Source organism: Ziziphus jujuba, chromosome 1 (assembly GCF_031755915.1).
Source record: "Ziziphus jujuba cultivar Dongzao chromosome 1, ASM3175591v1".
NCBI classification, from domain to species: Eukaryota; Viridiplantae; Streptophyta; class Magnoliopsida; order Rosales; family Rhamnaceae; genus Ziziphus; species Ziziphus jujuba.
The window spans coordinates 35,105,437-35,128,049 of record NC_083379.1 but is presented as its reverse complement, the minus strand read 5'-3'; the positions used below and the strand labels follow the sequence as shown (position 1 = coordinate 35,128,049).

At 30.8% G+C, this 22,613-nt stretch overlaps 3 protein-coding genes across 9 annotated transcripts; 2 read left to right on the top strand and 1 right to left on the bottom strand.

Moving 5' to 3' along the window:
• Positions 1-7: 7 nt before the first annotated feature.
• Positions 8-5,987, bottom strand: LOC107430423 (ADP-ribosylation factor GTPase-activating protein AGD5). The gene is made up of 11 exons (XM_016041260.4): positions 5,699-5,987; positions 3,917-3,975; positions 3,703-3,793; positions 3,353-3,407; positions 3,174-3,264; positions 2,801-3,035; positions 2,037-2,253; positions 1,740-1,915; positions 1,246-1,491; positions 1,094-1,152; positions 8-417 (listed from the first exon to the last, which is right to left on the bottom strand). Exons 1-11 carry the CDS (start codon positions 5,747-5,749, stop codon positions 258-260), a joined length of 1,440 nt encoding a protein of 479 aa, XP_015896746.1. The 5' UTR covers positions 5,750-5,987; the 3' UTR covers positions 8-257.
• Positions 5,988-13,014: 7,027 nt separating this feature from the next.
• On the top strand, positions 13,015-15,587 carry LOC107430314 (uncharacterized). Of its 3 annotated transcripts, none has more exons than XM_016041161.4 (4): positions 13,015-13,206; positions 14,164-14,402; positions 14,568-14,643; positions 15,264-15,587. In XM_016041161.4, the coding sequence occupies exons 2-3, from the start codon at positions 14,178-14,180 to the stop codon at positions 14,622-14,624; spliced, it is 282 nt and encodes a 93-aa protein (XP_015896647.1). In that variant the 5' UTR covers positions 13,015-13,206; positions 14,164-14,177; the 3' UTR covers positions 14,625-14,643; positions 15,264-15,587. The 3 variants fall into 3 exon arrangements, with proteins under 3 accessions (XP_015896647.1, XP_024928195.1, XP_015896640.1); XM_025072427.3 differs by having other exon boundaries at positions 13,015-13,304; positions 14,568-14,658; XM_016041154.4 differs by having other exon boundaries at positions 13,018-13,304.
• Positions 15,588-17,154: 1,567 nt separating this feature from the next.
• LOC107430202 (disease resistance protein At4g27190) lies at positions 17,155-22,360 on the top strand. 5 transcript variants are annotated; one of them, XR_009634497.1, is made up of 4 exons: positions 17,155-17,538; positions 18,405-21,320; positions 21,504-21,592; positions 22,083-22,360. XR_009634497.1 is itself a non-coding variant. In XM_060812089.1 (3 exons), coding segments are annotated over exons 2-3 (2,910 nt in total). In that variant the 5' UTR covers positions 17,155-17,538; positions 18,405-18,412; the 3' UTR covers positions 21,506-21,630. The 5 variants fall into 5 exon arrangements, 3 of the variants coding, with proteins under 3 accessions (XP_060668072.1, XP_048318118.2, XP_024934860.3); XR_009634498.1 differs by having other exon boundaries at positions 21,504-21,597; XM_060812089.1 differs by lacking the exon at positions 22,083-22,360 and having other exon boundaries at positions 21,504-21,630.
• Positions 22,361-22,613: the final 253 nt, after the last annotated feature.

The following is a 22,613-nucleotide window of genomic DNA, read 5'->3' as shown; positions in this document are numbered from 1 at the left end:
AAAGAAATAATTCCAATCATTCAAGAATCGTCTTATTACTCCTCCTGATACACCTAGTCTTACAAATGATGAAAACCAACCAGAGATGAAAAATGGAAAATTGTTACTGCCTCTAGGCCCTCTACACATAGTTTACAACCCCAGTACAGGTGGAAAAAAAAAATTACAAAAAAAACAAAAAAACATGAGCTATCTTTCTGTAATTCAACTATTTCTGTATAGTATGACAAGCAGCATTATCACCCCCAAGAGGCTACTCACTGTTTTGCGAACATCCCTTGTGTCAAGGACGAAAAATCATAATCTTTTCCGGTTTGTGTAGGAGATGCTGATGGCACTGGAGATGGTGATTGAGTTTTGCTCGCTGCTGAAGTTGCCACACCATTAGCTGGGGCAACCTGGCCCATTGGAAAAAAGCTGCAAAAATAGAAATGGCAGCAGAAATTAAAAACACATTGACAAAGCCCACCATTGCAGAAATTCATTATCTACTCCATAGCCAAAATCAAGATCCATTATACTAATGTATCTTTTTAGTTATATTAATGTTTTGGAACCAAGACAGATACTCAAACCAATATGCTCGAATGGGGTAAGAGTTGGGAGTTATCATTCTGCAATTGATATAAATCTACATACAGCATTTACATGAAAGATGTACACCCTAATTGAAAAGCTAAATTAGATCACTTTCATCGTACCAAATGTTATACATTTCAGTTTACTTGTTTAAACTTGTCCACTAGAAATACAACAACTGAAGCAAGTATTCAGAATGACAGTGTTGGACGAAAACTGAATTTGTTCTTATAGCTCTCACTTTTGTTCTGCGAAATTTACGTATCCAGCCTAAAAATGTCATTGAGAGAAGTCCAGGCAATCACTTTTATTTTGAGCATCATGGATTAGATGATGTGCTTGACCATGACTGATTATTTTACACTTCCTAGGAAGAAAACCATTTTATGCAAGTAGCACAAAAACTAACAATAATTCCTTCGGACTTGCCAGTGAAGATGCAAAAGTTTAACTAACTATATAAGCAACCAGAGCTCATCTCTGATGAGATCAGGAGACAGGATTTATGACATACCTAGATGTTGAATATGGAAGAGAGCTCCCTGCAGGGTGTGCCGCTCCCGTGTTCCTTGCCTGACCCAGGAAATATAGCAAAATGTGAAAAAACTCACCAGGTAGAGTTGAATGAAATAGCATTATAAATAGAAGCCTTATCATGTATTATACCTGCATAAGCTTCTGTAGATCAGCTTGCCCACCTACAGGCATCATCATGCCAGGAATTTGGTAGCCAACATTGGGCCAACCTTGAGTAGATAAGTTAATACCATTGGATGCAGGTTGTTGTGCAATGCCAGGGAATTTCGGATCTGACCCAGCAGATTTAGCTGCAGCAGCCATGACAAGAGACTGATGCTGAGCGAGCATTGCAAGTTGCTGTTGATGCATAGCAAATGGCGACACCATATTGGACTGCATATATTCAAATCCTAACATAAGATAATGACTAAATAGATACCAAACAATGCACAAGGAAAAAAAAGATTTACTTTGCAACCATTCACAATCAAAAAGAAGCTTTTGAAAAAAAATTTAAGAATGTCAGAACCAATTATCCAAACTACCAAAACAAATATTAATTTATTTACCAAACTATCAAACACAATGAACACTTTAACAGATTTTCATTATGCATCATATTTATAATGTGCACCACAGACCTTCTCAAAAAGACTCATTATGTCGTTTTTTACATCTTTCTGGGGTTTCTCTGCAACAGGAGGTGTTGATAAAGGAGAATCGGTAAACAAGTCCTCAATTCCTGAAATGGATTTGCTGTTGCTCTCAACGGGTTTCGGTTGAACAGTTTTCTCAGTCGTCGTTGCTTCCTCAGCAGCTGCAAATGAAATTACAACTGTAACTCTTAACTAACATCTATCACTAGAAGCATGCTTAGTCAACTAAGACAATCTGAGAACATGAAAACACACTGCAGCTAGAGAGAAAGCAGGGCATACACTGGAAACCTGCCCAAGAATTATCATCAGCTGTTGCTGCCTCTGTGCTGTTCTCACTTGGGCCATCCATGGATAGCATGTTGAAAAGGTCAGTAGCATAATCAACTTTTGGAGGTGAGGCAACAGGAGCAGTTTCAGCAGCCTGCTTTGTTACTTCAGCCTGAGGTACTGTAGGTTCTACTTTTTGAACATCTTGTGTTCTTGGGACAGGAGTCACCTGTTCAATTACAGATATGCAAACATCAAAACCCCTTGAAGGTTTATGCCTATTTCTAATCACAGATAGGACAAAAGATTAAAAAGTAGGGGGAAAAAAATAAATTGATATGGAAGCGAAAAAAAGAATGTTGCAATATCTTGTGCAACGAGTAAATAACCCAATGAAATCAAACTCTATGATTAAATTCAAACATGATCTGTTTGATAATTTAACCTAATTGCTCCTTTGATTCTCAATGTTCATTGTCCATGCCAATAATAAGCAATGCATTATTGCCAAAATAGCATATGTTTCTATAATATTCCCAGCATAAGCTTGTGTTGCTTCCATTCTTTGTTATTACTTATCTTTCTAAGGAGATCATACCTCTATTATCAAAAAATAAATGAACAAACAATCTTGAAATCATACATAAAAATCAACACAGAGTTCCTTAACAGCAACTAACACAAGTGTAATGTGAGATATAGCTGTCAAGACTCAAAATTACATGGATAAAAGGATAGAGAACAGATACAACAGCAACTAAAAGATCTCAACATACTTGTTCAGGCCCTTTCGGAGGAACGGGAAGACTGATTCTTGTAGCAGGAAGACTCTCTTTTTTAGTTGATGGTTGTGCATTCTTCCTTTCCTCAAACAAATTTTCGGAGCTACCTGTATGACTATGGCCACTTCTTTCTGCAGGTCTCTGCCAATGTGAGGATGCCTTTTCTTCCCGTGCTCTAGAAGGTGACTGCGGTTTTCCATCCCTAAGGACCCATCTCTTCTCTTCATACCTGAAAGATTGGCTATAATTAGTACAAAGGGAGTAGTTTCACACTGTATCTGAACACCAATCAAAATATTGAAAATAGACTGGAATTTGTTCAAGAAAAATAGACGGCAGTTTCTATGATTAACTATTTAAGACATACTTTGCACGTATAAAATTCTCAATTCCCACTCTGTCATAATTTGGGGGAAGTTCTGCTTCCCAATAACTATTTGCCTTCTCATTTCCCATTGCTGTATCAAAAAATAATGTCCTCAATCACAAAGGTAATCAATATAAAAAAACATAAAAACAAATTAGAGATCCAACAGGAAAACTAACATTGGATAAACGCAACTTGCTCTGGAAGCCATGTGTCCAGGGTAGCAGAACGCACCTGATGCATATGCCAATAAAAGTTCAAATTAGCATATTGTGAAAATAATGTATTCTTTTTCTAAATTCTAATACGCATGTCCATAAGGAATAACTAACATTTATATAAAGAAAAATGGAAGGTCAATATGAAATGATTATGATTTTGGGAGGCTAATATTGTATATCCACATATCTTAATTTACTAAACCTAATTACAAATTTTTCATCATGCTCTGAAAGAGAACACACCAGAAATTTAAACAGCCTCCATATTCAAATTATGAAAGAAGAGAACATAAAAGAAATACTGTCACCTTTGATATGTGTACGCCAAGACTTCTGTGGATCCCAGAACACTGCATGCATATAAAGATACCTAAATTCACACTAGCCCATCTTGGACCCCTGGAAAGCAATCAAACTACCTAGTTAAAGCCTTAAAAATGTGTTAAAAATACTTGGTTCATTGTATAGACATTAGGTCAATTTCATCTAAACATATTCTTTTTTATTCTTGCAGATACATACTTAGCCTTGCAGTCAGCACATTCTCTATTCTCTGGCAATTTAAGAAGCCCTTCTAGGATCTGCATACATTTAAAGCCAAAAAAAAAAAAGGTGAAGAAGAAGAAGAAGAAGAAGAAAAGACGAAGAATTTAATCAAGAAAACTGGAAGACAGAACACTAAGGAAATGAAAGAAACTGACAACATAAGCTAGACACCTAAAGTAACTCAAATGTGGATACACCAAAAAGTACAGAACAAGCATAAGGCCAGCAGCAGAAACACACCATCGAGTGATTAACATGCAGAAAAATATATGTTTTAAAACCATCTTTAAAATGGAAAAAAAGGAACATCAGGCAAATCAATAGGATTTTGCACAGTTTGTTTTTCAAGAACTCAAAGCAAGCAATAATCAAGGAAATCAAATGTAAACAACTCAAATGTGAAACAGTTAGTTGGAGAAAAAAGAAATTCAGGCATAGCTGTGATGGTCCTAGGAAGCATGTAAATCATTCTAACATTACCAAATCTAGAAGTGTTATGATAAGTAAGAAAGGTGAACAGTTAGCACATAGCAGATGATGTATATTCTGCAGCACACTCAGCACAGAAAACCAACCTTCTCCCGATCAAGTACAAGAAAGTCATAATAAATAGCAAATACATGCATGCCAATCGATGTTATGCATCATATATGTTCGATATGATTTTAAACACTTAGAACATTATCCATCCTGCTTAATCAAGTGCCACTGCATGACCAAAACAACCAGCAATAGAATACATTCGAACAAAACACCAAAAAAAAAAAAAAAAAAAAAATTACCCAGACTGAAAAGTAAACTGTTTAAGAAATTTTGCCTAAATAGAGAAGGTAAATCCAATCACAAGCAAAACATCTTTATAACATTTAAATATGATTAAATGTAAAATCTCATGAATGCTTCCAAAATGATTAAATCGAAAGGCAAATTGGGTAACCATGCTGAACCGGGCATAAGAAAGAAACGATTTTACTCAAAAATTAAAAGTGGAACCCGAATGATATTTCCCAGGTATCGTCACATACGCAAACCCTTTGCCAGAGTGAACCTCAAAATTTTACCACAATAAACAAATCAATACATAACACAAACAAAGGAAAATGGCAACTCCAAATTAATAATAACATTTTGTTACAATTAAAGGCAGATTTATGCACAATTTATTCAAAATACAACTTCATCATAATAAATATGCATCTAATCAGCTCGTATAATAGCATTTAGCAGCTGTTACCTAAACCTTAGCACAAAATACGTCCCATAAATTAGAAAGCGGTATGAAGACTGCAACACCAGATGAAGAAAGCTGATCAAATTTGGATTATCCAAATAAACTAGAAAAATTAATCAGCAAACAGGCAACAATTCAAATACATTAGCTGCAATCAAATCAATCAATGAATCGATGCGAAAGCATATAACGGACAAAAACACAAGATCAAATCGCAAAAATCAAACACATCAATGTTTCATTCAATTGCAGAAATCACGAAAAAACAAACAAATCTAATAAAAGCCAATTCAACTCCAACCATCGCGAGATTTAAAACATTTACTTTCTCATCAACCAAACAGTAAAAACCGCGTAAAAAGCAGTAGATTGAGGGGAAAAAAAAAATATCAAATCTCATAATCCGACGATCGACGATCCATATAAACATGTAAAAATGGAGGTTCGCAAAATTAACAATTCCGAAATACAGGTGTGTCCAATTTATACCCAAAAAAAAAAAAAAAAAAAAAAAAAAAACAGAAGACCTTTCTGTGCTTGGCGTTGAGCTCCTTGGTAACGTTGGCTTTCTCGTTCATGGTGACCAAAGAAAAGAAAAAAGAGAGGGAGGACGAAGGTCAAATTGGTCTTTTTACACTCTTTCCCTCTCTTTCTCCTTCGTCTCTGATTATTATGCGACCACCGAAAAGAAAATGGAGAGAAAGAGAGAGAGGGATCGCAGCGGAGTCGCTCTTGACCTTTTTCCTTTTATTTATTTATTTAATTTATTTTTTCAACTTAATTTTTCTAATTTTTATCTATCTGCGCCTCTTTATTTATATTTTTTTCTCTTTGTCTATATTTTCTCTCTTTGCGTTTGTGCTGTGGCCTCTCTGGACCATGGAGGGTGCGCTCGTGTGGAGTGTGAGTTGTTGCTTTGTTGGTAGACTTTTATTCCCTGGCACGTATGAAGATGGCTTGGAATCATGAGTGGCGTGGTCTATTGTGACAGAGAGGTTAGGATCCCTTTCCGTTCTCTATTTTGGAAGTGGTCCCACATGGAAAATTATTGACCGTTGGATTTATCATCCATGGGTGGTGAACGTATCGTTTTTTTTTTTTTTTTGGGAGAAAGGTGGTGAACGGATCTTGAAAAGCTGTATGTTGTGAATTTTTAAATCTAAGTAAAATTCTCGATTTCAGACCTAAAATAGAAAGGGTTCGGATTGAATAAAAGAGTCCTGACGAACCATTGTCCAATTATAGCAGCGTGTTTCTTTTTTCACCTTTTCTTTTCTTTTTCTATTTTCTATTTTTCCTTTTTTTTGGGTGAATGTCAAATTTTCAATTCTATGATGCTTATAGTTCCTCTTTTTTTTTTTCTTTTTTTTTTTTTTGTCTATGTTGACTTTGAATGCTTGACATAAATGAATAAGCAATTTGTTTGTTTTTTTGCTAATCAAATTAATAAGAAAATATGTACTTTCATGCATGCAAAATTCATGTTAGATTGACCCATATTTGTTGAAAGCTTATGGAAGATATTGATGATGCCGTCCTTGCCTTTGGATCAGTAACACCTCCAAATTGTAATATATATATATATATAAAGAAACAATTTGAGAATCAATTGTCAAGGCAATTAATTAATAATGACAATATAAATAAAATGATTTTTAAAATAATATATATAAGATGATTTTTTTTTTTTTAAAAGTGAAATGAAATGAAATATCATTGCCTTGGTGCATATATATATATATATATATATATATCATAGGATATGATATTATAGAGTTACAAAGTTTACCAAAATATATATATATATATATATATATATATATATATATATATATATATATATATATATATAAAATATAAGGTTTCATTTGGTCTTTTGGTAGAAGCGCAACGCTTAATTTCTATTTGATTTTAGGTTAATTTTCTTTTTCATAAAATAATTATTTTTTTTGGTATTTTTGATCAAGTAATTTCCAAACGTTATTTTTTATGAATAATTTTGAAATGTTATATAAATATTATGTTGATATATACGCTCAAATTTATTTATTACATATAAAGCAAATAAAAGTTATTTATTACGTAGAATTTATAAACCTTATATAGATTAAATTAACAAAAATATTAGAATAAAAAAGTGGTTGATTACACTTTATAACCCCTTAGTTTGGAGAATTTGCAATCTAGCTCCTTAATTTAAATTTGTTGCATTTTGAATCATTCAATAAACTTTTTTTGGCAAATAGTAGTTAACAGAGCATTCAAATGTAATTTAAAAAAAAATTGAAGAATCTAAATTGCAACGTATTAAGATTAGAATTAAATTGCTTTTTATTATTAATTCAATATGATGGAGCTGTTAATTATTTATAACAATTTTCCCCCTTCTTCTCAGTATTTTAAATTCATAACTTTTTAAATATAAGTGTAAGTGAAATATCATTTAAGTAAACTTTACTTGATAACTATTGATCACTATTAATAAGAAAAATCTTATTGAATTAAAATGTAACAAATTCAAAATTTAAGAATCTAAATTGTTATGTTATAAACTTAAATACCAAAGGTGCAACTTTTCCAATTAAAGTATAATTAATTTAATTACCAAAACATCTACATAAAAAAAAAAAAAACAATTGTATCAATATTCTCTCTCTCCAGAAAAAATATATTGGATCAATATTGTTCGTTAGGATAATCAATTTTTAGTACAAAAATGGCAATGTGCATTAATTTTGTTGCCACAGTTTTATTGTCAAGAATATATGAGAGTTTATATTGCCACAATAATATTACCAACAATCTATAACAGTTTACTAGGAGCAAAATTTTATTTGTCACAGTGAATAATTATCAATTGCTTGATGACAGTTTAAATAATTCATTTTTAAAATTTTGATATAAAGTTAAATGGTTATCATTAAAAAATTTACTTTTTAGGATTTTAACATAAGAAATAAAAGAACTAATTTTCCCAATTAAAATTTACAAAAACCCAATGATTTTCATTAGTGGTGTACAGAATTTAATTGAACTAGATTATTTTATGAATAATCTAATTTGATTAAAAAAAATTGAAATAATTTCATCAAATTCATTCCAGTCTCCTTTCACAAGAAGACATTTAGAATTTTGTAAACTTTATAGAAGTTAATAGAAGCCTATAAATTTTGGAAAAGTCAACTATTAAAAAAAACAATAAAAATCTTTTCAAATTTAATTTAAAATACATCCCTAAAATTATAACCTTTTAAATTTAAATACAAAAAATGCAACTTTAATTTTCATCAATGATAACACATAGCAAAACTCTTACTAAGGTTCATTTGTTGAATGGGAATTTGATTGAAATATGTTATTTTATGAATAATCTAATTTGATTGACAAAAATTGAAATAATTTCATCTCCCATTTCATAAACGGGCATTTAGAATTTTGTAAACTCTATAAAAATTAATAGAAGTCTACAGTCTTTGAAATTATCATTAACAAAAAATTAATGAAATTTTTTAAAATTAAATTTAAAATACACCCTTAAAAACTTGAGGATTTAAATTATAATGCTTTAAATTTAAAACCCGAAAGTGCAACTTTTCCAATTTTGATTAAAGAATATATATTTTAAAGTGTATTTAATTTAATGACCAAAACATCTACATAAAAATACAATTGTATCAATATTGTTACTGTCCGAAAATAAATAGAATTAATATTGTTTATTAGGTTAATGTTTATTACGAAAAATGGCAATCTGTATTAATTTTGTTGCTGCAGTTTTGTTACCAAGAATCTTCAAGCGAGTTATTCCACATCACTATAATAGTAGATATGTATATATATATATATAGTAGTAAATTGACGTGATATTGTTTGGCAGACATATTGCAACCTTTATTGTAATTGAGGAGCTGGTTTTTCAACTCTTCCTAAAATAGTGGATAGGTGAGAATTTATAAAAAGAAAAAATAAACAAATAATAATAATAATAATAATAATTCAAAAAAAAAGAGAGAAAAGAAAAAGGAAGGATTGTATATATGGTGGGAATCTATGACCCACTTCATAACAAGTGGAATGGGAAAAGGCTGTTAGGATGGCCATGTGATATCCCACTCCCACATGGGTACTGGCAACTTTTGGAGTTCTTTTAAACCAAACAAAGAAAATTTTCTTATTTCATTCCAAGAGATGGGTCTTAATCATTGAATTATACTCTTCATAATGTTGTTTTATCAAATTTCAATCAAGTCTATATGATTGGTTTTCAGCGTAATCAAAGCTAATCAATTTTTCTTAACTCATTAAAAATTTAAAACAAAATTAAATCATATTAAATTGCTCATAAACCTTTCCTCAAATTTTTAAACCTTCATGCACTGACTTCGCAATGTCTTTATTGAGTGGGACAAAAGCTACTCCAATATCCAGTTAATTTTTTTTTAATTTTTTTAATTTTATTTCCTAAATATTAAGCTCAGGCTAATCACTGTCGTACCATAATGGGATTTGCAAATAAGTTACTTACAACTAAAATAATAATAATAATAATAATAATTAAAGTTCTTTCCATTTGATAAGCTCCTTCTTATCAAAAGAAAACAACAGCAAATAAATAGATAGAAATGAAAAAGATAAAGAGATAAAGATAGAGTTTGATTAGGAATCAATTTTATTCATTCATTCATATATTCAATATACAATTACCAAACTTATATATTCATTTAACCATACAAAATGAATAACCACCATCATATGAAATAAATAACCACCACCATATGATACCACCCATGGACACTAACTGATCTATAATAATATTAATAACTAATACTTAAATAAAAATATATTTACTATACATAAATGATAATAATAATAATAATAATAATAATAATAATCTAAATCCATATCATTCCTCCCCTCTCGTAACATATGTGTCCTCAAAGATGAGATTAGGTAGTGTTCTTGGAGAAAAGCCACTGGATCTCTTAGATAGCATCATCTTTTAGGGCTTCAATTGAGGCCCAACAACATATCGTTGTGCATTGCTTCTACATTGTCCAAAGTCATACCAAATCCAGGAAAAATGTGAGTATTGTTGGACTATCTTGGGAAATGGACTTTTCCTTTTAATTCTTTTGGAATCATTCCCTTCTCATTCATTCCCTTATCATTCAAATTTATATAAAGACATTGAGGTTACTCGAAGATGCTCCTGTACTTTTGGCAAGCTTTGCCAACCATAGGAGTATAGACGACCAAAAGCAACTCCTCAACACCTCCATCGATGGTAGATTTGGGGTCAATGAAGTGCCCGCCATCAGAGTTTTTGTGTGTTACTGTAGTTGATGAACATGCAATGCTTGCAACTCTGTTAGTATCATCTGAAGTGTCATATTAATATGTTGGAAGTTTATCTCATGCTTGGCTGGAATTGCTCAAACTTCTTTATGAAACTCTGCTTCTATTATGCTCTGATACCAAATGATGCCTTTTTCGTTTTACTAAAGGAAAACAATAGTTTTAGATAGAAAAGAAGGAAAAAATGGGTAGAAAAGAAAGAGATAAAGATAGGGTTTGATTAAGAATAAATTTCATTCATTCATATCTTCAATATACAACTAAGAGACTTATATATTGATTATACTATAACTGCACGAAATAAATAATCATCACCACATAATATCAATCATGAATCATGGATACTAACTGATCTATAATAATATTAATAGCTAATAATTAAATAAAAAATATTTTCCTACATACACCAAAAAAAAAAAAATTATAATAATATAAGTTCATATGACTTTTTCTTTCTTTTTTTTTTTTAAAAAAAATTTTTTATAAGTGTATTTATTTCAAACTTAGCATTAAAACCAAGTTTATATATAAAACCAGGAAGAGTCATTCATATACCGTTATATCAAAAAGAAAAAAAATTTCCACAGTGAGTTAATGAGATAATATGTGCACATCTTCTTTCTGTAGTTTCACAAATATGACTATAATTTTGAATCTAGATGTGTATGTGTGTATATATACATATATATATATATATATCTATATCGAAAACAAAGAGTAATTATTATGGATAATACGATAAAAAATAAAAAAATTATCAAAAATAATAAAAACGTTTGTGTATAATTTTTTTTTAATGGAATCTTTTGTGCACATTTCTTTTTTATTTTTCTCAAAATGACACAATTTTATTAGAAAATGAATTGTCTAACAAACTCTCTGTTTGTAAAGGATTTATTAGAAAATGTGAATCATAAATTCAGCATATTTTCTCTCTTCTCTCCTTATCAATTCATATATTTTTTTTCTATTCTTTCAAAATATATCAACTCATTTCATTTTAAATTTTAAACAGGATTTATTTAAAAAAAATTTAAATAGATATTGTTTATCGATAGATATATATTATGTTATCTAAGCTTCAATACCTTTTTAAATCTTTTATTATAGAAGCTCTAGAGAAAATTATTAGAGATGCTTTAAAAGGATGAATTATTTTTAATTTGTAACAAAATTTATTTTAGTTACTTTCAAATTTTAAAATTTCTATTACCAATCAAATATTGTGAAAGAAGAACTCTCATAAAATTAGTTTTTGAAAAATTGGATCAGAAAATCAATTTCCTTCAAAAATTATAAACATTTCAAACAAGCCAATAAAAGAAAAAAAAGAAAAATAAGAAAACACAAAAGCTTTTACAATTGAACTATTTCTACAATACAAACTTTTGATATGGATTTCATATGTGTGATATGGATTTCAACATATGCAGGATAGGGTTAAAGGTTTGTCTGGAGATGGTAACTTTCTTACTTTATCTGCTTATATTTGTTGGAAGATTTGGAAGAGCAAGACCTTGTTTGTTCATAAGGGTGTCATTTTGAATCCAATGCACGTTATTATTAATTCTTAATTTGGTCAATAGTTGGAGTCTAAAAATCAAAAAGGTGATTTAGTTTCTAATTTGATCAATGAAGTTTTTGTGAGTAGGCATGATGTGCATCTTCTTTGTTGGCAAGCTTCTCTAGAAGGGAAGATTAAAATTAATATTTGATGGTTCTTTTTTGAAAAGCTAAGTGAAGGCAGGTTTGGGGTGTGTGGTTAGAAATTCGTTAGGTAGGCTCATTCAATGTAAGCGTAAAGTGGTTCCCAGTGATTCAAGTATAAAAGTTAAATGTTGGGTGTTGTTCTGTGTTTGTGTTTGGGCAGTGGATATGGAGTAAAAAAATAGTATTTTTGATTGTGATTGAAGGAGTTTATAAACATGAGCATTTTTACTTCGCAAATTACCTCTACTTCTTGGACTCATAACTCTACAATTTCAGATATTAAAGAATATCTGCAAAAATTAAAATTAATTACTAGGAGGTAAATTTTGTTTCCCGGAAGATAAATAAAGCTGTTGATTGGATTGCTAAAATTGTCGTGGAAAGGATCTTTTACCTAGCTTGGATACTTATTTACGATAGAATTTCTGTTCTATTTTATTATCTGATTGAAGTTGAAACCTTGTAATATTGGTTTTTGTTTATCAATAAAATTTCTTTTTGACCAAAAAAAAAAGAAAAAAAAGGTCGTGGTGTGGATTTATATAATATTTAATTTCTCATGACTCATGGTTAAGAGACTATCATATATCATTATCTCTTGCCACGTGAGCCGGAGATTATTTGTATTATATGGGCTATATTTTGACTTGCCAGTTTTTTTTTTTTTTTTTTTTGAAGAAATTTTGACTTGCCAGTTGGCACGCCTCTAACGAATTTCAATTTTATAAAACTCGTGTATTTCCAACTACGGACTTTGTTTTTATTTATTTTATTTTATTTTTCTGGGATATCCTCCGGAAAAAAAAAATGTTGCTTTAGATGAACAAGGAAACACCTAATACGGTGCGTTTCGATTGAAAAATTCACAACAACGATTGCGCCGCTTTGGTGAACAATCAGGAGGGAGGTCTCGCTTCCCAAGAAGAAGAGGGAAATAGAAGTCACGGTTGAACAAAACTGAGTTATTGTGGTATCTTTCTCTCTCTCTCTCTCTCTCTCTAAAATTGCGTCGTCGTCGGAGATAATTCGGCTGCCGGTGGTTCATCGTGAAACTCAACCTTTAGTCCTGTAAGTTTAACAACGATTTTAGTTTTTGAATGCAAGTCTGGTTGCTGAATTGCATGACCTGAAATTAAAATTCTGTTTCTATAGAGGGGAGAAAAAAAAAAAAAATTTCTCAAATTCTGTTATTTTTGCTCTTTATTTTCCATGGTTATTTTTTATATTTTAATTTTTTTTAAGCTGTCTAATCTAGAGGGGCAAATAGGCTCTCAAGGACATTATACGATGTTTCGTGGTATGGGGGAAATAAACCTTGTTATGTTTGGATTTGATTAACTTTTGTGTATTTGTAAAAAGTTTTCAATGGAATTAGTTCCTTCTCAAAACAGAGAGGTTCAATGAAGTCTTCTCTAAGTAGGAAAATCAATGCGCTTTTTTGATGGAATGAACATCTTCAATTATGTGCTAATAAGTTTTCCCACTTTCCATTTTAGTTGCCAATTTATTTACATGTGCGTAGTTTGTTAGTGACCCAAAGTGTAGTAAGTATTGTAATTCTCACCATATTGTCTCTACCTTGCATTTGGTTGCTTGGTTCTTTTCACTTTTTGAGAGTATTGGGGCATTGTTTTAAGTTTCTATTGATGGCTAATGAGTACTTATTATGATTGAGAAAGAACATTAATATATCAAGCTGATGACCCATTCCTGGGATTTATAATTTCTTCACACGTATTATAATTTTATCTGCCCCAGTTGGCATTTATTCCGTATTTGCAGTTCTCTATGTCTCGTCTGTTTTCCAAATGCAGTCTTATGTTATGAAGTAATAAATGTGGTTTATGGTGTTGTCCCAATTTAAGTCTTCATCCAAAGAATGGAAGACGGTTTCTGCAACAAATTGTTTCCATTTTTGTTTGGTCAGGTATACTGGGAATTATGGCTTCCCTGAATGATTCTAAAGGCAGCGGTACCTTTCACATGACTATGGTGAGTGAAGGTAGTACTCAATCTAAAGATGGGTGGAGGGTAATGGGGAATGAAGAGAAGAAGGCTGCCTTGCATGAGGAAATGAAGAGAATGAATCAACTTCCTGCAAACAGCAGTTATGCTTCTCATCGGCTGCGGGTTATCAATAAAGTTCTGTCACTTATGTCTCTTCAGGTACAAAAGTTGAATTTGCATTTATCTTATTTTTTTATTTATCTTCATAAGCATTTATGTAATAAGTGACACTTGAATACTAATTTTCTTAAGAGTTAAAAGATGCATGGATATTATTTAGCATTTGCTATTTTTTTGCCATTGCTAATGTTCTTTTTGTGCCAGAGGACTACATCACAGGATAAGGAATTGGAATTGCTTTTTGCTGGGCTGTCTCTTTGAACCAACTATCTAGACAGTGGTCAGTTCAATTGAGGTTATATTGTTGAATAAGATATTACCATTATTGCACTTTGACCTGAATTATGTTTGCTTTTATCTTCTTATATTGGCATGATTTGCATGACTATGCTCAAATGCATTTTTCTTCATCCATCTTTTGGTAATTTATTACTTCCAATATTTTGATAGCCATTATTTGTGGTGTAATCTATTACAATACATTCTCTTTCCGAAGCATGAGAAATTAAGATGTTTTTTTGATAGCTATTTTGTACCATTCACTTTAGAATCTTTGATAGTTTGCTTTTAGTCAAAACGGCCCAATCTCAAGAACATCACTGTGTCAGCTATGCAAAACTTGATTCAACTTTACTTGGTACTGCAACAAGTCATGATTTTCTAATTGTACAAATTTTTGGAACCTCATGTTTTGAGGTTATCCGTTTGTACTGACTGCCAACCTGATGGTGCGACAATGTCGAATGCAGGAGATCTATTGAAATCTGTTTTCTTGAACTGCTTATTTATGGAAGAAAATGTTAATTTCATTCTACAAATCATACTATTTTGACATCCTTGCTACTTTTGTGGAACATTTTCCTATACATCTTTTAATTTGTTTAATCAATTGCATTGCAGACTATCAAATCATGGATTAAAGCATGGAGACAAAAAAGGTTCGAATCTTCTACGCAAGAAATTGTACTTCTCTGCATGCTGACACGTATTCTGGTGCGCTTCTTTAACAGTCGCTGACAGTGGGAGGAGGTTGTAATCTTGCAACTATATTTTGCTTTTATTTATGCTTTGATGATCTTGGCACTGGAATGTACTAGTGATACAATATATGTAAGATAGATTATCAAATATCCGTTTTCTTTTGCAAATGTTTTTTATTTGTAATTGAAGTTTTTGCGTTCATATGTAAATCCGATCTCAACTTTAATGGATGACTGCTTGAGTGTTAAGTATTTAATTTCTTCGTGCATCTTCAATCCTTTGTGTTATTATTTAACGGGGTTACGCTTGGTAAAATAATATCAGACACAAAAACAAGTTTATTATTTGTAAGAATCTAAAATGCATTTTTTAAATTTTCTATTATGAAATATGATGTGAATGAGTTAAGTTTTGCACTTGTTGTATCTCGAGTAAGTTAGAAAGAAACGAGTAAGAACAGGGATGAAAACAACAGAGAAACGAGAGTCAGAGCTGGCAGGACAGAGTCTAAGGGTATTTCAATTCATGAAAAGCCATTGAAGGAGAGACCAATGTTTTGAATATCGAAATTTTTTTTGAAATTTTTTTGAAATATCTATTTTTTTAAAAGGTAGAGAGAAAATTTAGATTGTAGATGGCAACGGATAAAATTTTTATAATATCTATAAAAAATTTTGAAATTTTATCAAAATTTTTATAAAAATTTTTGTCAAAATATTCACATAAAATTTTTAATAATTTGGTTAAAAAATTTATAATATATATAAAATTTTATGTAAATTTCTAAAATTTTTATACAAATTTGAAAAATATTTATGATATTTTTATATCAAAATTTTTATGTAAATTTTTTAAATTTTTATACAAATTTTGAAAATATTTATAATATTTTTTATAAAAAAATTTAAAAATATTATTGATATTTAATAAATTATTTTATTAAATTAATTTTAGTAATAATTTTTTTAATTTGTATCTAATAATATAAATAAAATTGAATAAACTAAATTAAATAATTTTAATAAATATTATTAATTGATAATATATATATAAATGCATATTTATTATATATTTTATATAAAATAAATTTATTAGAACCCATAATTATAGGTTAATAATTGATTATATAAAAATATAAAATAATAATATAAAAATAAATTATTATATAGAATTAATATGTATAGCATTTAAATTAATAACATTAAACAAATAAAAATTAAAAAAATAAAATATATTATACTAAACATAAAAAATAATTATATTTAATATAAAATTTTTATAATTGATATATTAATAATTATATGAAAAATTATTAAAAAATTAATTTTTAATAACTATTTTTTATATTTTATATTTTAAAATAAAAAAAATTAATAATTTTTTAATTAATTAAAAATTCTATAACTATTAAAATGGTATTTATAAAATATAATATAATTATAACAATTATTTTATTTTAATTAATAAATAATTTTATTAATATATATTTTATTTTTTATATTTTTATTAATAATAATTTATTTATAATTGTTATGGTTATTTATAAATTAAATTAAAAATAATATAATATTTATTTAATATTTTTATAATTTTATAATAAATTTAATAATTAATTAAATAAATTAATATTAAAATTTTAATAAAATTTTTTATTTTATTAAATAAATTTTATCCTTTTTATTTTTTATTTTATTTTTATCGATATTTAAAATTTTCAATATTTTCATCCAAATTTTTATTTTTTGAACTTTTAATAATTGTACAATTCATGAAGGAAGGTATTTCAATTCTCGAAAAGCCATTGAAGGAGAGAGGACAATTAATGAAAGAAGATGTGATTCTTTCTATAGAGTCGAGAGTGTTTAAGTCTTTGAATCATTCAGACATATCGATTTTCAAAGTCTGAAAAGAGCTTGTTTGTTGATGGTTTGCTAGAAGGAAAAAAAAAAAAAATATATATATATATATATATCTAGTAATAAAAATCTACTCTTCTAGCCGTCTGTCCTTTACATTCTCAAGATCCATTTTGATTTGGTAAACGTTGGCTTGCATCTAAGGTTTCCTTTCACTTTGCTTATTGGTTCTTTTGCATCGGACAACCTTCTGATAAAACGAGTTTCATCACTTGGCTCTGCTACATTTCTACTTAGCAATTGAAGAATTTCCGGTCTGTAAGTGTGATATCGACCAGGTATTCTTCCTTTATTTCCTTCATAAAGCCCTTTTTCGCTTCTTAATTTGTTATTTCAATTGATTCCCACTTGCTTTTCTCTGATTGATATTTATATTTTTATCTTCTTTTTCCCACTTATTAGACTTCTTTTCTAAGACCTTCGTTTATGGTAGTGTTAGAATTGTATTGGGAGGTTTGGCCATTGTTTGTTAGCTCTTGGGTTGATAGAATGTTCATATAGGCTGTCCACATTTGGGTACAATAGACTCTATTGGTCTTTTGGGAGGAGGCCTTTTTTTATTTTTTATTTTTTTTATTTCTAAAATTTTCATTTATTTATGCCATCCTCTCCTTTTAATTGTCTGTGATAAGGGTTTTAAGTACGTCTCTTTATAAGAAAAATAAAAAAAAGGAAAAAAAAAAAGAAAAAGAAAAAAAGAAAAATAGACTTCCTTCAATTGTTATTCATTTGCAATAGGGTGTTATTCTTTTGGATCTAGTGGGAGCCAATTGCTTTATCCAATATAATTTTCTTTCTCCCTCATAGAAGGCATAAGGTAATTAGGCGGTATACTATTTGTATATATCATGTCTAAAATCTGAAAATAGGGGCTCAAATTCATACCGGTTATAAGCAACTTAGTTTTGGTATATCAGAAAACAAAGCTACTTAGTATTTAAAAAAAAAAAAATGGGGTTAATTCTAATTAGATATCTAGTCTTTTACATACGCAATTTTTCAGACATGGTTTCTTTTTTCCCTGTTTCATGATTTATTTTTAACTTAATTGAGGTTTTAGTTTTACATGTAATAGAGCTCGCATTATATTTTGATCATAAATTGTTGGAGTTAATGATGCGCATATTATATGGGTATTTTGTAGGATAATCAATGGAGATTGTTGGTTCAATATTTGTTGAACTTGTAAAGCAGATATTAACTCCAATCGGTAAATGTTGCAAATATCACAGAGGTATCAATAGATATATGAAAATTCTCCATGAAAAAAGGGAGGAATTAAATAGTCGAAAAGAAGACACAGAAGCTAGAATAAGGGTAGAGCTTCTTCCTGGAAGGAAACTGAAGAAGGAAGTTGAACTTTGGCTTGGAAAGGTAGAACAGATTAACAGTGAAATAAAAATTCTACAAGAAGAGGTCGGGAAAGGGAAATACTTCTCTCGTTCACGCCTTGGAGGAGTTGTTTTCAAGAAGATAAAAGAGGTGGAGCAAATTTACCAAAGAGGTGTTTTCTTCGATGGTTTGGTTGAAGAAAACCCACTATTTGGAGACATATTGCCTACAACAACATTAGGAGGAGAAAACACATCCAAAAGAAAATTGGAAGAAATCTGGGCATGCTTGGAAAATGATGAAGTTAGAAAAGTTGGAGTTTATGGCATGGGTGGAATTGGCAAAACGACTGCCTTAAAACACATCAACAATCGCCTTCTAGAAAATCAAGATAAGTTTGAGAGTGTAATTTGGGTGACTGTGTCAAAGGCTTCCAATGTTACCAAGTTACAAGATGCAATCACATGCAAGTTGGGGTTAAATATTTCAAAATATGAAGATGAAACAACAAGGGCAGCAAAGTTATATGCCATGTTGAGCAGAAAGAAGAGAACCGTACTCATTCTTGACGATCTGTGGGAAGTGTATCGTCTTGAAGATGTAGGAATTCCTGAACCTACCTTGGAAAATGGATGCAAATTAGTGTTGACGACTAGGTCTCTTGATGTTTGCCGTGGCATGAGTTGCATAGGTATCCAAATGGAGCTTCTAAAAAAAGAGGAGGCACAAATCTTGTTCTTGGATGTAGTTGGCCAAGATGTTTTACACACAAGTTTGAAAACAATTATGAATGAAATTGTTGAAGAATGTGGTTGTTTACCTCTTGCAATTGTAACAGTAGCAGGAAGTCTAAAAGGCACCATTGATGAATTTGAGTGGAAAAGTGCATTAGCAGAACTGAAGGCAACTAGAAGGGGGCCTAATATGATGGGACCAATATTTGAGAAGTTGGAGTTCAGTTACAATCGTCTGAAGGATAAGAGACTTCAAGATTGTCTGTTATATTGTGCTTTGTACCCTGAAGACTACGAAATTGATAGAAATGATTTGATAGAATACTTGATTGATGAAGGAATAATCGAGGGAATGAAGAGTAGGCAAGAAGCATTTGAAAAAGGCCATTCTATGCTGAATAGACTTGAAAATTGTTGCTTGTTAGAGGGTTCAATGGATTATGACAAGACAAAGCATGTGAAGATGCATGATTTAGTTAGAGACATGGCACTACAACTTACAAGTTATAGCCCTAGATTCTTGATAGAAGCTGGTGCAGGATTGAAAGAAATACCAGAGGAAGAAAATTGGACAGAGGATATTGTAAGGGCTTCTTTGATGCGCAATAATATATTGGATATTCCTTCTGATGCATCGCCAAAATGTCCTGAACTTTTAACTTTGAGGCTAAATTATAACATACTTATGAGCATTTCAGATTGTTTTTTTACGCATATGAAATGCCTAAGTGTTCTAGATCTATCCTATACCTCCATAAAAAATCTACCAGAATCGATCTCTGACTTGGTGAGTCTCACTGCTTTATTGCTTAGAAGATGTGAGAAATTGAAGTATGTGCCATCTTTAGCAAATCTAAAAGCCTTAAGAAGGCTGGACTTGTCAAATGCAGGTATAACTGAAGTACCCGAAGGTATGGAAATGTTGAGTAATTTAAAATACCTCAACCTTGACACAAGGAACATACAAATGTTACCTGATGGCATTTTGCCTAAGCTCTCCCATCTCCAGTTTCTCGTATTTCGTCTTAATGCCTCTGAGACAATGAAACTGAGAGGAGAGGAATTAGCAAGCTTGAGAAAGCTAGAGACTTTTATAGGGAGATTATATGACATCAATCACTTTAATACCTTTGTAAGAGCTATGGTGAGAAAACTCACTAATTATATACTTCAAGTGGGATTCCACGGATTTCTAGAGGAGGCAATATACCCTTATCATCCACGTAAAACTGTACTTTTGACAAAATGCACCTCAAGTGAAGGCATGCTGGGAGAGTACCTGTATTTGCTCCCGAATGATGTTGAGGTCTTACAAATTCTCGAGTGCCACATTGTAAAGAGTTTATGTAATCTTGCATCATTGAACAATGTAACCAAATTGAGGAAATGTTATATTGCAGAGTGTGATGGAATGGAGTATGTGCTTTCTTCTTCTTCTTCTTGCAATGGTTCTCTTCAAAGCCTTGAAACGTTGGAGTTGAACGGATTATGTAACTTACAGGGACTGATAAGTAGAGAAAGAGGTGCATCATCTTTAATACTACTCCCACCTGCTAATTTTTCATCTCTTCAACAAATTGCAATTGATTCTTGTCCAAAAGTAAAGGAATTGTTCATGCTTGAATGGTTACCGCACCTTCAGAACCTGGAAAAAATTGATATTCAGAGTTGTGAGCAGATGGAGGAAATAATTTCAGCAACATTAGATCAAGACGCAGGAGGAACTGATATCATCAAAATCACTCTCCCTAAATTGAAGTTTTTGAAACTGTGGGGCTTACCGGAGCTAAAGAGCTTTTGCAGCATTGGAAAAGTGATGGTTGCTGATTCTCTGCAAGAAATTTCAATATGGAAATGTCCAAAGCTGAAGAGGATCCCATTTGTTGACAATGAACCATGTCCTCCTTCTCTTCAAAGCATTGATGTACACAAACAGTGGTGGGAATCACTAGAGTGGGACCATCCCAATGTTAAGGATGTCCTCCAGCCTCTCTGTAAGTTTTGGATACACGAGTAAGCTGCGAAATGAATGAGAAATGCTAAAGTCTCTATCTTAATCCCATGTTATATTTTCTCTCTTTCTCTTCCATCTCTTCTCACTTAAGAGAAAATTATACTTCTGAGGAAGCACCTTTGATTTGATATAAACTTGTATTTCTGATTTTTATCTGGTGTAGGATATTTATCATGTGAAATTACCTAAGCTTCGTGTAATCAGCCATAGAAAAGGCACAAGGCATGCAGTTCGTGAAACAGAGTTTACCATGTAATGTAATTCCCATTAATTGATGTTTCATTTCATCTTGTGCTTCCAATATGTTTTTGCCTTGTCTCCTTTTAGTTCAGTCAACTGAAATGGCAGTCCAGTTCCATGTACAACAAGACGTACTTGAGCTGATGATTCTAGTTATATCAAAATAAATTATTATTGTATTTTTATTTAACTTGATATAAGAATTATTTCCATTAAAAACCTACCGTTTTCACTATATAATCGTTTGCCTTTTTTTTTTTTGTTTTGTTTTTTTGAGTTATTTAAAGCAGGACAGTGTAGAGTTTAAATCCCCAAGTTCTAATATACATATATATATATATAAAGAACAATCGGCTGGTAACGTATTGGTTAAAAATGCACTAATGACAAACCAGTAGATCATATCGGTGCCGGGAGGAACAACGGCGACCTGCTGGGGGCGGTCACCGGACCTCTTTTGGTCTTTTGATTTCTAAGACGGTTTCAATTGCTTTTCTTGTAGAAACCCTCTTGCTTATGTTTCTTCTTGACCGTGGAAAGAGACTCTGCGGGGCACGACGTGGAAGAAAAAAGACGAGGCAGGGGTTTCCAGAGGAGAGAAAGGTGGAGTTTGTCAATGGCTGTGGCTTCCGAGTGGGGTTTGGCTTTTGGCTGGTACAAACTAATATATAACATTCCCTTCCATTTGGTAACATGAGTAATGATATTTGAACATAAATTTTTTAAGATTTTAAACTTCAATATATGTTAAATTACAATTGATTCTGAGAATAAAAATAGTTTTGGTTGGAAAAGTTGGGAGCCTTTCTTTCTTCTTATTTATTTATTTATTTATTTTGTACAATTTATCTAATTTACAAATTATACAATTTATCTAATTTACAAATTATCTAAAATTTTACTGTAATATATAAATACAAATAGGAATACTTAAGCATCAAAACTACTCATTTCGTCTATGTTTAACGAGCCGTTGAAATTCAAAACTCAGAGTGAAAAACATTTAATAAGGGTATTATGAAAATTTAAAAAT

Coding starts and splice junctions, on each gene's coding strand:
- LOC107430423 (XM_016041260.4), bottom strand. CDS start 5,749: ATGAACGAGAAAGCCAACGTTACCAAGGAGCTCAACGCCAAGCACAGA. Junction 3,794..3,916: donor TGTGCTGACTGCAAGGCTAA/GTATGTATCTGC, acceptor ATTGCTTTCCAG/GGGTCCAAGATGGGCTAGTG. Junction 3,408..3,702: donor TTGGCGTACACATATCAAAG/GTGACAGTATTT, acceptor CATATGCATCAG/GTGCGTTCTGCTACCCTGGA.
- LOC107430202 (XM_025079092.3), top strand. CDS start 18,413: ATGGAGATTGTTGGTTCAATATTTGTTGAACTTGTAAAGCAGATATTA.
- LOC107430314 (XM_016041161.4), top strand. CDS start 14,178: ATGGCTTCCCTGAATGATTCTAAAGGCAGCGGTACCTTTCACATGACT. Junction 14,403..14,567: donor TGTCACTTATGTCTCTTCAG/GTACAAAAGTTG, acceptor TTTTTGTGCCAG/AGGACTACATCACAGGATAA.